This window comes from Parasteatoda tepidariorum, chromosome X1 (genome assembly GCF_043381705.1).
Source record: "Parasteatoda tepidariorum isolate YZ-2023 chromosome X1, CAS_Ptep_4.0, whole genome shotgun sequence".
Lineage (NCBI taxonomy): Eukaryota > Metazoa > Arthropoda > Arachnida > Araneae > Theridiidae > Parasteatoda > Parasteatoda tepidariorum.
The window spans coordinates 37768108-37784501 of NC_092214.1; the positions used below are offsets into that span (position 1 = coordinate 37768108).

Sequence of the window (16394 nt, forward strand, 5' to 3'; positions counted from 1 at the left end):
TGTTTTATGTTTCGCTTTGAGTATTTTAGCACTTAAATAAATTATATCCGCTTGAATAAATTATATTTTTATGGCAAGAATCAGAAATTAATTATCAAATTATTTTTTTGTTGTCAGAATTTTCCATGAATTTTCTGAAGAGAGAATTGAGAACATTTCTTTACCCAAACATGTATTATATAAAAAGTTCATTCTAGAATTCTTTGAAACTTTGTATATAAATTTCATATAATGTTAGCGATGTTTTGAACTTAAAGCTAAGATCTAATTGTGAATCTGTTATTTCAATTAAACTTAAGGTAAGAATATTTCGAATTTCTCTTAAAAAATTCGAAATTAAATAATGTCTTCAATTCTAATTTAGTGTTTTTTTTTTTAAGATTTTAGGTTAAAACACAAGTAATCACATAATTAATCTAGAAAAGAAATTATTTTGAAATTTATGCTTTACAATTTGTTGTGGAGCTGTAGCGTGATATTAAAAATTTGTAGCTTTTAAGCTCAAATTTGCCCTTATTTTGAAGAATATTTTACAAATTATTAAACTTAAAATTTATAATTTTAAGACCCCTTCTTACCAACGTAAAATTCAAATTTTAATTGAGCCTTTTACTTAAAAAAAAAATTGGGTCGAAATCAGTCGGATACCATAAATTTCGTTATTTATCCAAATAATGCATTCATTTGTGTAGCATTATTCCAACATAAGCGAATATCTTTTTAATGTGAAGTAATCTTTGCTGAAATAAATTTGTAAATTAACTTTTAATAATTTAAAAATAAATAAATAAAAAAAATATTAGATATATGTGAAAATAATTCAACTATGCTAAAAGGGATACTAATGTAAAAATTTCAAGAATTTGGAATTCTTAATTTTTTATATGAGTTATATCCTTGTTGTGTCTACACTGTTGGAAACATGCTCAATCATAATATCGTTCAAATTTCCAACAACTTTAATATATTGTTAAATTGAATTATGTCATCGTATTTCTTAAACTTGATTACACGATGCTATGGTTCAATTTAAAAGCAAACATGTTTCAGTCAAACATTTATTAAGGTTGCAGCAAATTTACGCCTTAATATGGTTCAATATTATGGCTCAACGTTGAACCTATTTTTCTATGAGTATATAAACATGTTAGATAAAATAAAAATTTTCAAACAAAAAATTGACAGGAATTTTCGAAATATCTTTGTACATAAATTTTGCACAATATTGAATTTAAACAAGTTTTAAAAAAATTTAGTGTTTTTAAAATGTAAATTCCAAAAATAAGTAAATAAAGATTGTAAGCTACATTTCATTGCCGAACATTAAAGTTAAATTTCTTTTACAATCATTAAAAATGAAATATTGAAATTGTTTGAAAAATACATTCCAACCAAATTAGTAAGAAATTATTTCCTTTTTGAATAAATTTTTTTATTAGTAGTAGTATTTACTATATACGATGTACAAATAAATATAAAGGCACAAGCGAATGTCCTTCTGACTTTAGCCTGACCGTGATCATGAAAAAAATGACAATGCAATGATTGCGGCAATAGTATAACCAAAGAAAATAATGGTTTTGTCAGAAGTAGAAATAATACATAAAAAAGGCGCATCAACTTGAAGGCAAACATGCTTCAATTCAACATCTTATTAAGGTTGCAGAAAATTTTTACCTTCAAAATACTAATATTCTGGTTTAATATTGAAATATTGAAACTATTTTTGCAAAAGTTAACACATTAAATTGGAATTTTCAAAAGAAAAAGAAAAAAAGAGGAATTTTTGCAATATTTTTGTACAAGACTTTTGCTCTATATTGAATATGAATAAATTTTTAAAAAAAATTTAGTGTTTAAAATTGTAAAAATAAGTACATAAAGATTATAAGCAAAATTTCATTGCTTAGCATTAAAAGTTAAATTTCTTATTCAAATATAAAAAAGAAATTAAAGAAATTGTTAGAAAAATAAATTTCAATCAAATTAGTAAAACAGAATTTCATTTTTGAATTAAAAAAATTTCATTGTAAAAATTCATAAACAAATTTCATAAATAAAAATTTCATTTCTTTACTAAACGCCATGCACAAATAAATATAAATTTGCAGACGTCCTTCTGATTTCACCCTGACCGTGATCATGAAAAAAAAAATGGCAGTTCAATGATTGCTACAATAATGTAACAAAAGAAAGTAATAGTTTTGTCCGAGGAAAAAAAAAACACAAGAGAAATACTTCAGCGTGAAGAATGCCTTTTTTGCGACATCAATAATCTATGACACAAACGGACTATTAACTTATAAAAGTTATTTCACAAAAGACATTACATATGGCACTAGAAAGATATTGGAACATGAAAAATATATGCCCTTCCATATTTCATATTGAACATCAGACTTAGACCATTGCCAAGATTAGCCCCGATTTACGAGAGGAGAGAATGTATTTTTTTTCACAGTACATGAGGGGTGTTTTCCTTTAATGGACTTTTTATTCAGGTTCATCATAGGTGATTTATTTTAGTAGAGAAGCAAATAAATTGTGGCATGTCTAAATCAACTGATTTTACGCGTGGTTTCTATCTTAATCTCTTATGTTATCAGCAGTGGTACTAATGGATACAAAATGATTTCGATAATCAGATTGGTTTTATTTGGTAGTAACGTAATGGCTTGGATCCAGTGAAAAAAAAAATTGATTTGATACTTAGCGGTGAAAAAAATCTATCGAAATGAGATTTTTTGTTTTTAAATTAGTTAATTTACATTTGTCATGAATTTAATAGCTGAACCTGTAAAAGTTGAAATAAATTGAATATTAAAATAAAATTATAAAATAAATAAGATTATTAAAAATATATTTATTAATGTTATTTTTATTTTGAATTTACGTCGAATATCTATGGACAAAAACTTTATGCAATGCATAAGAAAGTACTTTAATCTCTTTATGTATATTTTACTTTTTGTGTATTTCATCATATCTATGGTAGGGGAGAGTCGGGTAGTCCCGCCCACTTAATGAGTATTGCTTATATTTCTGTATAATATTGAGTAATAATCAATATTTTTGTATGTTTCTATTGTTTTATCATCTAATTAAATAATGCAAAAAGAATAAACCAAAAAAAGAATAGTTTAACTTAAAAAAATAGAAATTTAAAAAAACATGTTTTTCAGCTCTTTTCAAAATGTGTCGGGTAGCCCCGCCCAGTTACAAAAATTATGTTTTTTGACTGTTTTTTCAGGTGTAAATGAAAGTGACCAATGTATTGACAATAGATAAACCTCATTTATCATTTTTATCACAAAATTATTTTATTTATTACATATTTATATACTTTTAGTGAATTCTATCATTTAATAACAACAATATTTGTTGTTAAAAATGCATATAACATTCAAATTTGAAGCAATAAAATAATAATCTTTGCAACCGTACATTTATCGACGAAATAAAATTGGGCGGTGATACCCGACATTCATGTGAGCGGGGCTACCCGAAATCCAATTTTTTTGTAAATTTGTAATTACTCGAACAATTTTTCACATATAAACTTCTTTCTTTGTGCAAATTAAACTTAAGACTACATACTTTAATGCTGTATGTATAGAAAAAATTATTTTTTTAGTATTAAAATGAAGTTTAATCGAAACATTTAACCAATTTTTCTTAATTTCATGACTACTGTATTCAACATATTTTCAAAACTATTGTTTACCATGTTAACAGCTGCATAAATACTTGAAACTTCGAAAATAATCTTTTTTTTAATATAAAAATAATGTCCGATGGCCCATTGACTTGAAAAATATTCTATACATATGAAATTGACAGTGGGCGGGGCTACCCGACTCTCCCCTACTATTTAAAAAAAAAAAAAATATTTCACACAATTTAAGAATTTGTCCTGCCGTGTAATAGAAAAATCAACAGCTTCAAAATTGAAAAATTAAGATTTTTATAAATTTGGCATATTTGTATTATAAGCTACATGCTGTAATATTTTTTTTCTTTCAAAAATCCTTTTTTATTAGTTTTCTCAAATTCTATTTTAGTGTTGATAGCAAAGGAAAGAAAATAGTTGTTAAGTTGCTTTACGGGACGGGAGCACTTACGTCGTTTTTTTTTCAATTGTATGGCAATATAAAGGTTGTCCTTGCGAACCATTAAATATACATGATAACTCGATCATTATCTAAAAAGCTAAAAGGGTGCTATCTGTCTTTTAGTTTGTGCACTGTACAAAGAGATTTATGCATTACGAATTTATTTTGTTCTCTAGTTAGTTCTTATAAAATACCACAGTTATAGCAGTAGTTTGAAAAAAGTAATCAAACGCAATGTTCATTTTTAAAAATAGCTGGGGTTTTTTTTCCCTTAAACATACATTTTAAGCTTAATTTTTTTTCTCCAAAACACTCTTTTTTATCAGTGTCCATTTTCTTAAAGACGTAATTTGAGTAATGTCCATTCACTTAAATAGCTATGTCCATTTTCTAAAACTCATATTCTGAATTTAATCCAGATTCTTAAACACGCGTTTCGAGCTATGTCCACTTTCTTAAACACGCATTTTAAACTATGTCTGTTTTCTTAAACACACATCATGAGCTGTGTCCATTTTCTTAAACAAGCATTATGTCCAAAATTAAAAGCACACAACTAGCAACTTCAGCTAGCTTGGTTCAATAAATATTTTTTGTGTATTTCAGATTTGTGCATCTGATCAATCAGCATGAGACAAAATTTTAAAACTTCAGCACTGTTATAAATAATGAGTTTAATTTTAAAAATATTTTTGAATAATATTTATATAATTTAAAATTTGAGCAAATATGGAATATTTAATATTGATTCACACTTCATTGCATATCACTAATTTATATTTGAATCCCTGATGCGAATACTTCCAGGTCGGGTAAAAGGATTTTGAAAAATCTTGATGCAATTCATCAAAATTATTATTTTTATTGCAGATTTCGTTTTTCCATGATTCCTATAACATACATACGAAATCTTATCGACATCGCTCTGCGGAATGAACTCCGTTTCGATCTAAACGGTAGTTTGTTTTTCCTTGTAAACATTCTGTCTGATATGCTAGGATCAATTTCAGTAAACTTCTTTATTTCTTTAATAAATGGGTGGAATTGACTGGAGCATATGTTTTTTGTATATTACCCTACTGATACCATATATTTTAATGCAATATTTCTCCAGTATACATACATACACATACACCGAAGAGCCATTACATTATGACCACCCTGCTAATAACATATAAGACCACCTTTAGCCCTCAAAACTGCTAGCACCCGCCGTGGCATTGATTCCACTAGGTGCTGATGATAGGTAGTCTGAGGTATCTGGTACCAAGCGCTCACCAACTGGTCCGGCAATTCCCTCACATTGTGAATGGGTAGCGTGGCAGCACGAATTTGGTTTTCCAAGTAGGAACACAAATGCTCTATTGGATTAAGGTCAGGTGAATTTGGGGGTCAAGACATGACTTGAAAGTCACTGGAATGTTCCTCGAACCGATCCATGACGATTCGACCCTTATGACATGGTGCATTATCCTGTTGGTAAGCACCATCCCCCGCAGGAAAAACTGTTGCCATGAATGGGTTAACCTGGTCTGCAACTATGTTCAAGTAGCTTAAAGACGTCAGGGAATGTTCTATGAAGATTATGGGTTCTAATGTGCCCCATGAAAACATTGTTCCTGGGCGAGAAACCATGAAAGCCTGGGCGAGCCCATTGTTATAGATGAAGGGTGGTCATAATGTAATGGCTCTTCGGTGTATATACATACACTGAGTGGTCAAATTATTATGACCACCCCCTCAATACACTGTTGGACTATCTTCAGCCCGTAATCCTGCTCGAATTCTTCTTGGCATAGATTCTATGAGATGTTGGTAGGTGGTAGGAGGAATTTGACTCCATATCCGATGAACTGCACTTTTTAATTCCGTCAGATTGGATAGCACTGGATCCAGCTATCTGATGCCCCGTTCGATCTCATCCCACAAATTCTCAATTGGATTGAGATCTGGTGATTGTGCCAGTAAACGAAGCATGATAAAAGTCACCGTTATGTTATTCGAACCATTTGACGGTAATACGAGCTGCATGACAAGGAGCATTGCTTGCTGAATGCATCTATCCCTGGGCAGGGAGCACCATTAACATAACAGGATGTACTTGATCTGCGATAACACTTAAATACATTTGGGCATTCCGACGTTATTCCACAGGAATCAAAGGGATCATGCAGTGCCAAGAAAACATCCCCCAAACTATAACATAGCCTCCACCAGCTTGAAGTGTTGTGGCAATGCAGTTGGGGTCCATGCTTTCGTGCTGATTTTACCATATCCGAACTCTGCCATCTACATGGTGCAAATGAAAACGTGATTCATCAACCACGTGATCCTTTTCCAGTCATCTACTGTCCGCCTTGCATTCCCTTTTTGTAGCTATCTCGCCCTCTAGCGGCAACACTGTGACGCTATAGCTCATTTTTGCATTTATAAATAACTCATTTTACTACTAATGGAATAATGACAAAATTTTTGATCTAAAAAATTCTTACTTAATAAGAGTAATAATAAATAATTCTCCCGCAATAATAACATTTAAAATTTTCCACAACAAAACTGACATTTTCAATAAATAAATTATTTTATCACCAATTGATTAAATTTGAATAAAATTGAATATCTTTGGAAAGAGCTAATTTATTCAGCTAAGTTTGGCCTAAGGAGAACTCATGAAAAAAAAATTTTTGGTAATTTTTTGCTTTTTATAAGTTTTTAAACCAGTACATTAAAATAAATTCAGGTCAGAAATGTAAAATAAATAAACATATTAATTATAATAATTAGATAAATAAAGCTTTATTTTTTAATGTTTGAAGATACATCAATAAAAATTGATTAGATTTCTTTCTCATTAAAATGCCACAATCAATAAAACAATAATTTATATGCAAGTTGTTACAATTTTATACATTGCAATACTATTTACAATAAATCTCAAAAATCGAATATACGAATAAATGAATATTTTCCAAAAGCAATGCAATTGCAATCTAGCTTAGATACTGGAAAATGTTATGAAGATGATGTTTTTTTTCGTTTCGTTTCGGAAGTAATTTGTTTTATTAATGCCCGTTAACTGATTGGCGAAAATTCTTTTTGTCACGCAACAATATAGGTAAAATTAGGAGCATGCTTCGTTTATCACTAACGCAAGTTTTCATGCACACGAAGAGACATTTATCTAGTTAACAGAAAATTAAATTATTGCGAAATTTTATTTAAAAATTTAAAAAGCATAAATTTTTGTTTGTGGGTTTTCTCCCCAGGTCTTACATTGAAAAAAAAATGCCCACTTAGAAAGAAAAAAAAAAAAGCAGAAAGATTACGGTAGGCAGAATCACACTTTCTAAAAAAGTGGATATTTTTTTAGACAAAATTACCTTTTTTATGTTCAATTCCCTAAATCTTTAATATTAAGTATTAATTAATAAATTTCTTAAATAGGCTCTAAAACCATGATTACTAGGCACTTTTAAAAGGTGAGAACAACAACGTTAATTGGAGTTAATAATATGTATTACATGCACGAAATATTCACTACCTATGCAATATACTTTTCCATTTAAAGAAAATTATTTCTACAACTTTTTTCATTGAATTTTTAATTTTATGGGAAAAACTATCGGCGTTGCATACGTTATATATGTACTATTCCATATTTCCCGTGTAAAAATATGGCATTTTGTTGTAGAAAATGTCATAAAAACAAAAAAATACTTGAAAATTTATTTAAAAGATGAAAAAATAAGTTTAAGTTATAAATCATATTTCTGTTGAAATTATAGCGTCTATACAGACGAGGTACATTATACTGACCATACTTTGTGCTTAGGCATGAATGCTGCCTCAGATTTTCGTTTGGGTAAAAATACATTGTAGCTAATTTATTAGCAACAAAAGAAAACATTGACATATATGCGTCATTAATTTGACTAATTTTCGCGGATTCTATTTAAAAGATTTAATGAACCAGCAAGACACAACTTGGAATAAAATGTAAAACTAAAATTTTTAAACCCTTAACTAGAAATTTTTTAAAAATTTATATTTAAGGGCCCTAAGCAAATGCCCCTTCCGACCATGAAATAATCACTCCCTGATTATGACTATAATAAAGCATCCAAGATCGACATTAAGATCTCATTTATTGAAAGTTAATGATCTAGTCTCCAAGCGAAGCTTAAAAATAAGTAAATAAATATCAATTTTAGCCAAAATGAGAGGTCGCAGTGTGGACAAGTGGAACTAAAACTTCTCTGCTTCGTATATGATTAATAACTGAAGTTTCATTAATAACCAATTTCGATTTTTTTTTTAATCCTCGTGCATGCGCATCGGGATAAGTAAAGGAAGGAAAAATTAGATCACAAGAAGATAAATTGAGGCATTGTCATAAAAATGAATAATTATAATCTATCATTAACGAAATAAAATTGTTCCAAGACATTTTTTTACCTACCTAATTGTAGTTTTATTAATTCTAATATAAAATATTATAGCAATTAAGGAGGGAGTGCAAAATTAACAAAATATATTAAGATTAGCAATAAAAACAACTTAGAAGTAATAAGAAAGTAAAGAATTTCTTTCTTGTATTACCATATTATTACCCATTCTCTTTTAGGAAATTATTAACATAAATTGTGACCAAGAATTATCTAATACACCTTAATAGAATTGAGTATTGATTTAAATCGCGGAATGGATCTTGAAACTGATTCGAAGATCGCTTAATTCAAATCATTCGATTTAGACCTATAGGTTCAAATAATTTTATTTGATTCTACTAATTCAATTACTCAATTCAAAACCTTTAAATCATTATTTTGGTTGCTTCATTTAAGAAATACTTTTTATTTGAATAATGCTACAGTTACACAAGATAAAATTAAAGTTTTTTAAAACTGTTGAACTCTTAGCAAATTAAATTAAACCGAACAGAAGGCATATTTGAATATTTTATTATTATTTTTTTAAAGGCAAATCAGCAATATTAGTACGTTTATAAGTAATATATATTGCTGATTTATATGCATATTGCTCGAATCAACGAATTTGAAGCATTGATTCGATTCAATGCTTCAAATCACTTAAATGAATAAACTTCGAATCACCTTAGCCCTTTGACGCAAATGAGACACCAGATTCTCTTTTATATATATTTTCGAATGCTCTAATTACAAATAAAAATATATTTCGGTATTTTTTAATTATAAAAAACAGTCTAATAGTTATAAAAAAAAAAGGAATTATATTGGTACTAAAATATAATAAAAAAAAGTAAGATTTTTTTTTTCATTTACATTTAAAGATTTATCAATAATTAATTTTACTGTTTCGTTAGATCTAAAAAACTGCAAATAAGTACAAATTTGAAAAATTATTGTTGTGAAGATTTTACCATTAACGCAGAAAAGGGCATCGGTGTTTCAGATTGTATTTCAAAAACATAAATTATTAAAATGCAAAATATAATATTTTTCACTTATTTTGACCTAAATTAATAAAAAAAAAGTATGAAAAATATGTTGAATGAAAATTTTGCTTCACTCTAAAATTTTATAGGTATTTTTATATAAATGTTTGACGGTGAAACAATGTTTAAGTAATTTGTTTAGAAACTTTTACAAAGCAATTTTTTGCTTACCCTGGAAAATAAGAATATCAAAGTAAGATATGTCAAAAGAAAATTCTCAATAAAAGAAGAAGTTGAACCAGATTTTTCTTTCTTTTCAGTCTACTTTTCAGTTAGTACAACTAACGAGAAACACATGGTCCTGGTTTCTAAAAGATACCGACTCACAACTGAAGTTTTGACAACATTCCACAAATCTTAAGAAAAAAAACAAGAGGGAGGGGGATGATTTACTTACTTGATACTATGACACAGCTGATTCGAAAAAACTCGAATCTTTTCTGAGATGAGAGTGTTTTCTTCAAAGGCGATAAGGACCTCTGCAGATCTCAGAGAAAAGCGAATTATTTCCAAGGTTCGCAGGGCTGAGCTAAGGGGATGGAAGATGATTATAATCGTCCTGGGGTTCAGGACTGCTGAAGGCTCGAAGTGTAATGTTCTGAATTTAAAAAAAGAAGAAGAAAAAATTGCGAAGAATTCATGCGATATAAAATATTTATATGTTCCTAAAAACTTTCTCGATATATATAAGCCACCAGCGGCTTATCCGCTTAACTGATCGAAATGAGATTTCAGATAGTGTATATTATTTCACAATTACTTAGCACAATAAAATGTAGTAATAGAAAATTAGACGACTCATTGAAAATATTTGTTAATACACTTTTAAAATATTTATTTGCTTAAAAGTTTTATTTTTTATTAAAAAAGAGCCCCATAAAATTTTTTAGCAGGTAGACGTCAATAATGCCAATTGAAAAAATAGCATTTGTGCAAATCTGTGGAGTAATACTAGCATGCACTGCATATTGTGCTACCATTTTTATTTCTGTATTTCATTTTGATGTTATTTAAAAATTGCCGTTTGCAATGATTTAATTCTATGCCATTCAGGTGTAAGAAAGATAAAGGATCAGTCTTTTTAATAAATTCCAATCATTATTAAAACAAGATAGGATAGTTAAAAATTCAAAAACATCTAAAAGATAAGAATCTGAATCCTTTAAAAAGTTTACTGAATAAATAAATCTTTTAATTATCAATATGTTAATCAGGTTCGTCTACAGCAACAAAAAAGGTTATTAACCAGGTTTTCAGTGTTGTACTTAATGGTTTCATAAATAATTTATAAATCAGTGGCAAGTTTAACAAATTATAACTCAGCACATATTTGTACACTTTATTAGTCGAAATTAATTCAGTTTTATGAAATAAAATTTTTTTTTCATTCTAATCATCTTCGGCAAGCAGCTGAATTCGTTTAATTGCGTAATTTCGATATACAGGGGGTTGCGTAAAGACCACTCTTAATATGTATTTTTAAAATCCTTATCAAAAATGAAAGCAAAGAAGTATCCACATTAGGGAGTAGAAGAATAATATTTAGTGGAATAAAACAAAAACGTCCTCAAAAACTGACCTATTACAATAAAGGACTGCAAATGTAATAAACATCAAAACAGCTTAAATTGGAGGTAGAAATTTTAAGGTGTTACAAATAATAGTTTTTCAAAACTCCTTCATTTTTTCCCGCAATCGTGTCTCGTTGTTTAATATTCCAGCCTTTCTGTATAGTGATTTGTAAGATTTTGAAAGCGTTTTCTTTTGTTTTTACTTTTGATAAGGATTCTTAAAATACACATCAAGGCGGTCTTTACGGAACAACCTGTAATCGACGTATCCCATTAATGCTTTTTCCTATCACAGAGAAACAGTGCTTAAATTCCGTATCCACCCTCTTACCTTTTGAACGGTTTCAGTTATAGTTAAAGAGATGTTTAGGTATAATTAAGAGAACCTGCTTTACAAGATTCGACAACTTACGGCCTCTTCTAATGGAAACCTGCTAAGTTAGTTTCCAGATTTCAAAAAAGGTGTGAGATAGAGGAAAAAGTTAATTACTATGTAGCAGATCATCATCAATTTAGTACAAATAGACACCTTGTGGGTATAAATACCAAGAAAAGCACGCATTTATTGGCGATTTTCTACACTGAGAACTAACAAAACGATATTCGAAATAATGACATAAACTTACCATCAAATAACATTAATTTTGATGTTGAAACTTCTAAGCTTTGTAAAACTAAGTTTTGTATAAAGATATCTTGTAATCATAACTAATTTATCCTCTTTTCTAAAAAATTTTCGTCGCGTCATATACAGTATTGGTAATTGTTCGCCGCCTAAATAGTTCTTTTATTTAAGTAATTTTGTCAACAAGGAGTCAATTTGGACTAAAGCGATGATGCACTTCCTCCTATCTCTTACCATTTTGAGAGTAACGACGTAACAGTTTTCCAACAAGTGACGCAGTATGCGGTTGCATCTTGTAGCCCATGGCCACTTTACCATACCTAGTCACCACTTTCACAATTATAACGGCAATCGTTCAAAAGTTAATAGAGTAGATACGGATTTCAGTGGGCATCCAGTATAATATATCCCGTACTTAATTTATATATGTTAAATCAAAATTGCGCATTTTTTAATTATTTTTCTTTATTTTCTTACAGATGGCCACAAAGACAAATTTCCTCATCAATCAAAACTTTACCATGCAACCCAAGAAAAAATATAGTATTTTTGAAAACACATAAATGTGCTAGTACATCAGTACAGAATATTCTAATGCGTTATGCTCATCAAAATGACTTGACTTTAGTCATTCCTATAGTTCCTAAAAGTCATTACTTTTCTTTAGTCAAACCTTTCCGAAAAGAAATGGTAGCTGGTGCACCATGGGAAATTCTTGGATACAACATTCTCTGCCACCACTTAGTATTTAATAAAGTAGCAATTGAAGCTGTAATGCCGAAAGATTCTATTTATTTATCAATCGTAAGGCATCCAGTAAGCATGTTTGAATCACTGTATGAATATGACGAATTGCAGGTAAGAACTATATAGCCATTTTTTCTCATTAAGTTATCAGTTATAAAAATTAGAAATGACAGCAGACATTAAAATTTATGACAATAGTGAAAAGTACAATATCAGGTTATATAATTAGATGCACTATTTGAGATTCAAAACACATGCTCAAATATCTTTTACAAATACAGTAGAGAACCGATTATACGGAACGATCAGGACCAACGCTATTCCGGATAACTGATTTTTACGGTTTTCTGAATCTCTACAAAAAGCCGTTTTTTTAATAGTTAAACCCAACTAAAAAAAAAAAATGGAAATAATCTTAAAAAGAAGAGAAAACGATGAAGTAATACACTAATGATTATTTCCAAAATGATGGTAAGGTAAACATCTTTCAAAAAAGAACGAAAAATCCTAAAATCTTATGAGGAAAAAAATTTTTTTTTTTTTTTTAAAAATGACGGGAAAACTAATTGAATCTCGTTCCGGTTTTTTGGTTTTCCGGTTTTCTGATTTCCGGATAACGGGTTCTGTACTGTAATATCCCAATAAGGCATTTTTATAGGGAAAGAAAATGGTATACGCGTTTTAGACATTTTTTGTCCATCGTTTTTCGTAGCAACACACAATATAAAACGGGTGATTTTTTTTTTATTTTGTAAAGTAGCAAAATTAGCTGTTAACTGAGTTTATTGCTAAAATTTAAATATAGATATTATTCCCAAACTAGTTAAACATCATAAGAAACCATGTTTCACAGGATAGGGACTAAGATTTTAAGTAGAACTCGTACGTAATAGAATTGATTAAAATCAGTTCTATTACGTATTGAGTTCTACTTGTAACGGTAGAAAAGCGGGTAAGGCTGGGTAGCTAACTCTCTATGAACTACTGAAGACAAATTATTCAAAATGGTTTACTTAAAATTGTTTCGTCGACTACATTTAGTATACTTCCCCTTACTTAAAACGTGAAGATGTCAACATTGGATGGAAGTGCCACAAAGTGAAAGAGTATTTGACCACTCATCAGATGCTATAACTAATTGTTCGCAGTACATAATTTTTTTCTCGAAGCATTGTTTATAAATTTATTATTTTGAGCTTCCATTTTAAGAGTAGATAACAAGTATTTCTAAGTACGAGTTTTTACATAATAAAAGAAAAAAAAACGAAAGATGTTACGTATAAAAAAATTTTGGTCTTATAATGAAAATAGGTGAATTTCTATGCGATAAAATCTCCATTTTTTTATCCATTACAATGATTCTATAACATACTGCTACGATTTATGTTAACAGAATATTTTTCGCAGTTGTAGCTAAGTTAATACTTCAGCATTTTGATTTAAAAAATTTTGATGCAATGATTTGATGATGTAAAAAATTTGATTTTTGATGTGAAAAAACTGTGTTATGCATGTTTGCAATTTTTGTGCATGTTTTTTTTTTATGTGATGCACATTTTTTAAAAATATTTGCTTATACTATATTTTTAATTATATTCTCATTGCAACTGGAAAAAAAAGTCATCAAATTACGTAAAAGTTGTGTTGGCGCCTATTTATTTCAAAATTTTACCTCAAATAATTTTTTCATTCACTAAAGAAAGAAAAAGGAGCTGTGTTTAAGTATCATTTTTCGAAATTTCTTTGTGGAGGAGGGGTTAAATTTGCGCAAATATGACCACACACTTCGCATCACTTGTGATTTTTTCATCTATATATATCGAATATTGAAATTAGATTTTAAGATTTATATAANAAACGTGAAGATGTACACATTGGATGGAAGTGCCACAAAGTGAAAGAGTATTTGACCACTCATCAGATGCTACAAGTGTAAACGACTCGGGCACATGCAAGGCCGGATTATCCATTAAGCACGTGCTTAGGGCACCAGAGGATAGGGGAACACCACAAAGCCTAACTAAATTGTTAGCAGTACATAATTTTTTTTTCGAAGCATTGCTTATAAATTTATTATTTTGAGCTTCCATTTTAAGAGTAGATAACAAGTATTTCTAAGTACGAGTTTTTACATAATAAAAGAAAAAAAAACGAAAGATGTTACGTATAAAAAAATTTTGGTCTTATAATGAAAATAGGTGAATTTCTATGCGATAAAATCTCTATTTTTTTTATCCATTACAATGATTCTATAACATACTGCTACGATTTATGTTTACTGTGTTATGCATGTTTGCAGTTTTTGTGCATGTTTTTGTTTTTATGTGATGCACATTTTTTAAAAATATTTGCTTATATACTATATTTTTAATTATATTCTCATTGCAACTGGAAAAAAAAGTCATCAAATTACGTAAAAGTTGTGTTGGCGCCTATTTATTTCAAAATTGTACCTCAAATAATTTTTTCATTCACTAAAGAAAGAAAAAGAAGCTGTGTTTAAGTATCATTTTTCGAAATTTCTTTGTGGAGGAGAGTTTAAATTTGCGCAAATATGACCACAAACTTCGCATCACTTATGATTTTTTCATCTATATATATCGAATTGTGAAATTAGATTTTAAGATTTATATAAAATGCATGCTATGTAATATGAATGCAAGCTAGTATTTTAATAAGGAAAGAATTACAGGTTTCTTAGTCCTTAGAGTCTTGTATAAATACAAATGTTATAAAAGTTGTGCACAAAAGATGTGTAAATTCACAATGTGAACCGGATGTTCGTAGACGGTGAAAAATATGTTAAAAAGAGTACTCATTAAAACTAATTTAATTTTAAAATCAAATGTAGGAAATAAGTAGCAATAAAATAAAATTTTCAATTGAATTGGGTTTAGTGCAAGTAAACTATATTTTGTACATCTTATAACGAAATTTGTAAAAATTATAATTAGGAAATAAGAAAAGTACTGAAAATTTCAAATTAAAAATAAATGGCAAATTTAAGAAAGATAGTTTTAATAATTGAATTTAAAAATATGTTTAATAACTAATAAAGAAAATCCTTAATGATAATGATTTAAGCTTGAGCCAATCAAAATTATTATTGAAATATTATTTCTGTCACTAAAAATAAATTTAGTAGTTGTGCTTAATTTTTACTTGTAGCTCGTGTGTACATCGGATTGAAATAAATAAATAATTAATTAAGGTATTTCCATTGTCCATGAAACTTCTTTAAAAAGAAATTGGTCATTCTTCATAAACGAGTGGGAAAAATATTGTTGTTCCTGTTATTTTATTATAAGCACAAGACTACTGAGAAACGTGGTCCAATTTAACTTGATTTTGCTTTCTGTGTGTAACAAACAATCCAGCGGAAAAACAACAAAAGAGTTATATTGCCAGCATTCGATTTCATGAATTCGAAGACTCCGGAAAAGGACCACCGTGATTGTCACCAACATATGGGTTGAAATACAAAGCTAAATTTTCTGAGAACTACTTAAAGGACAAGACAAGTGTAACCCAATTTATTTACTACAGACAGAGAGCATCCTTTCATCTCAGATATCTATAAGCATCCTATAGGCGACTCATCCCCCTTTCTTTTTTTTAGAGAAAAGATCCATATCTCAGAAAATTCAATTCATTCCCCTCCGAGGGGGGGGGGTGCTCATCAATTGAGCGAAATCATGCATTTCGCCAGGTCTCGAGAACTTTTTAAACGAATCGAAAAGTTTTTGCACCTAATAATAAAATTCATTTACCTATAAATAATTCCTTGTCAAAAATAGTTTTTTTTAATAATACAAAATATACAAATTTTTATATAATTTTAAAGAATATCAATTTAAATGGTA

The 16394-nt window shown here is 28.9% G+C and overlaps 1 protein-coding gene across 1 annotated transcript in view; it reads left to right on the forward strand.

The window, feature by feature from the left end:
- The window catches only part of LOC107451045 (galactose-3-O-sulfotransferase 2), a 45739-nt gene that overhangs the window by 25385 nt on the left and 3960 nt on the right, over positions 1-16394 (forward strand). The window contains exon 2 of the mRNA XM_016067017.3: positions 12264-12642. Within this exon, the coding sequence (XP_015922503.1) occupies positions 12264-12642 (379 nt within the window). The remainder of the gene's footprint in view (positions 1-12263; positions 12643-16394) is intronic.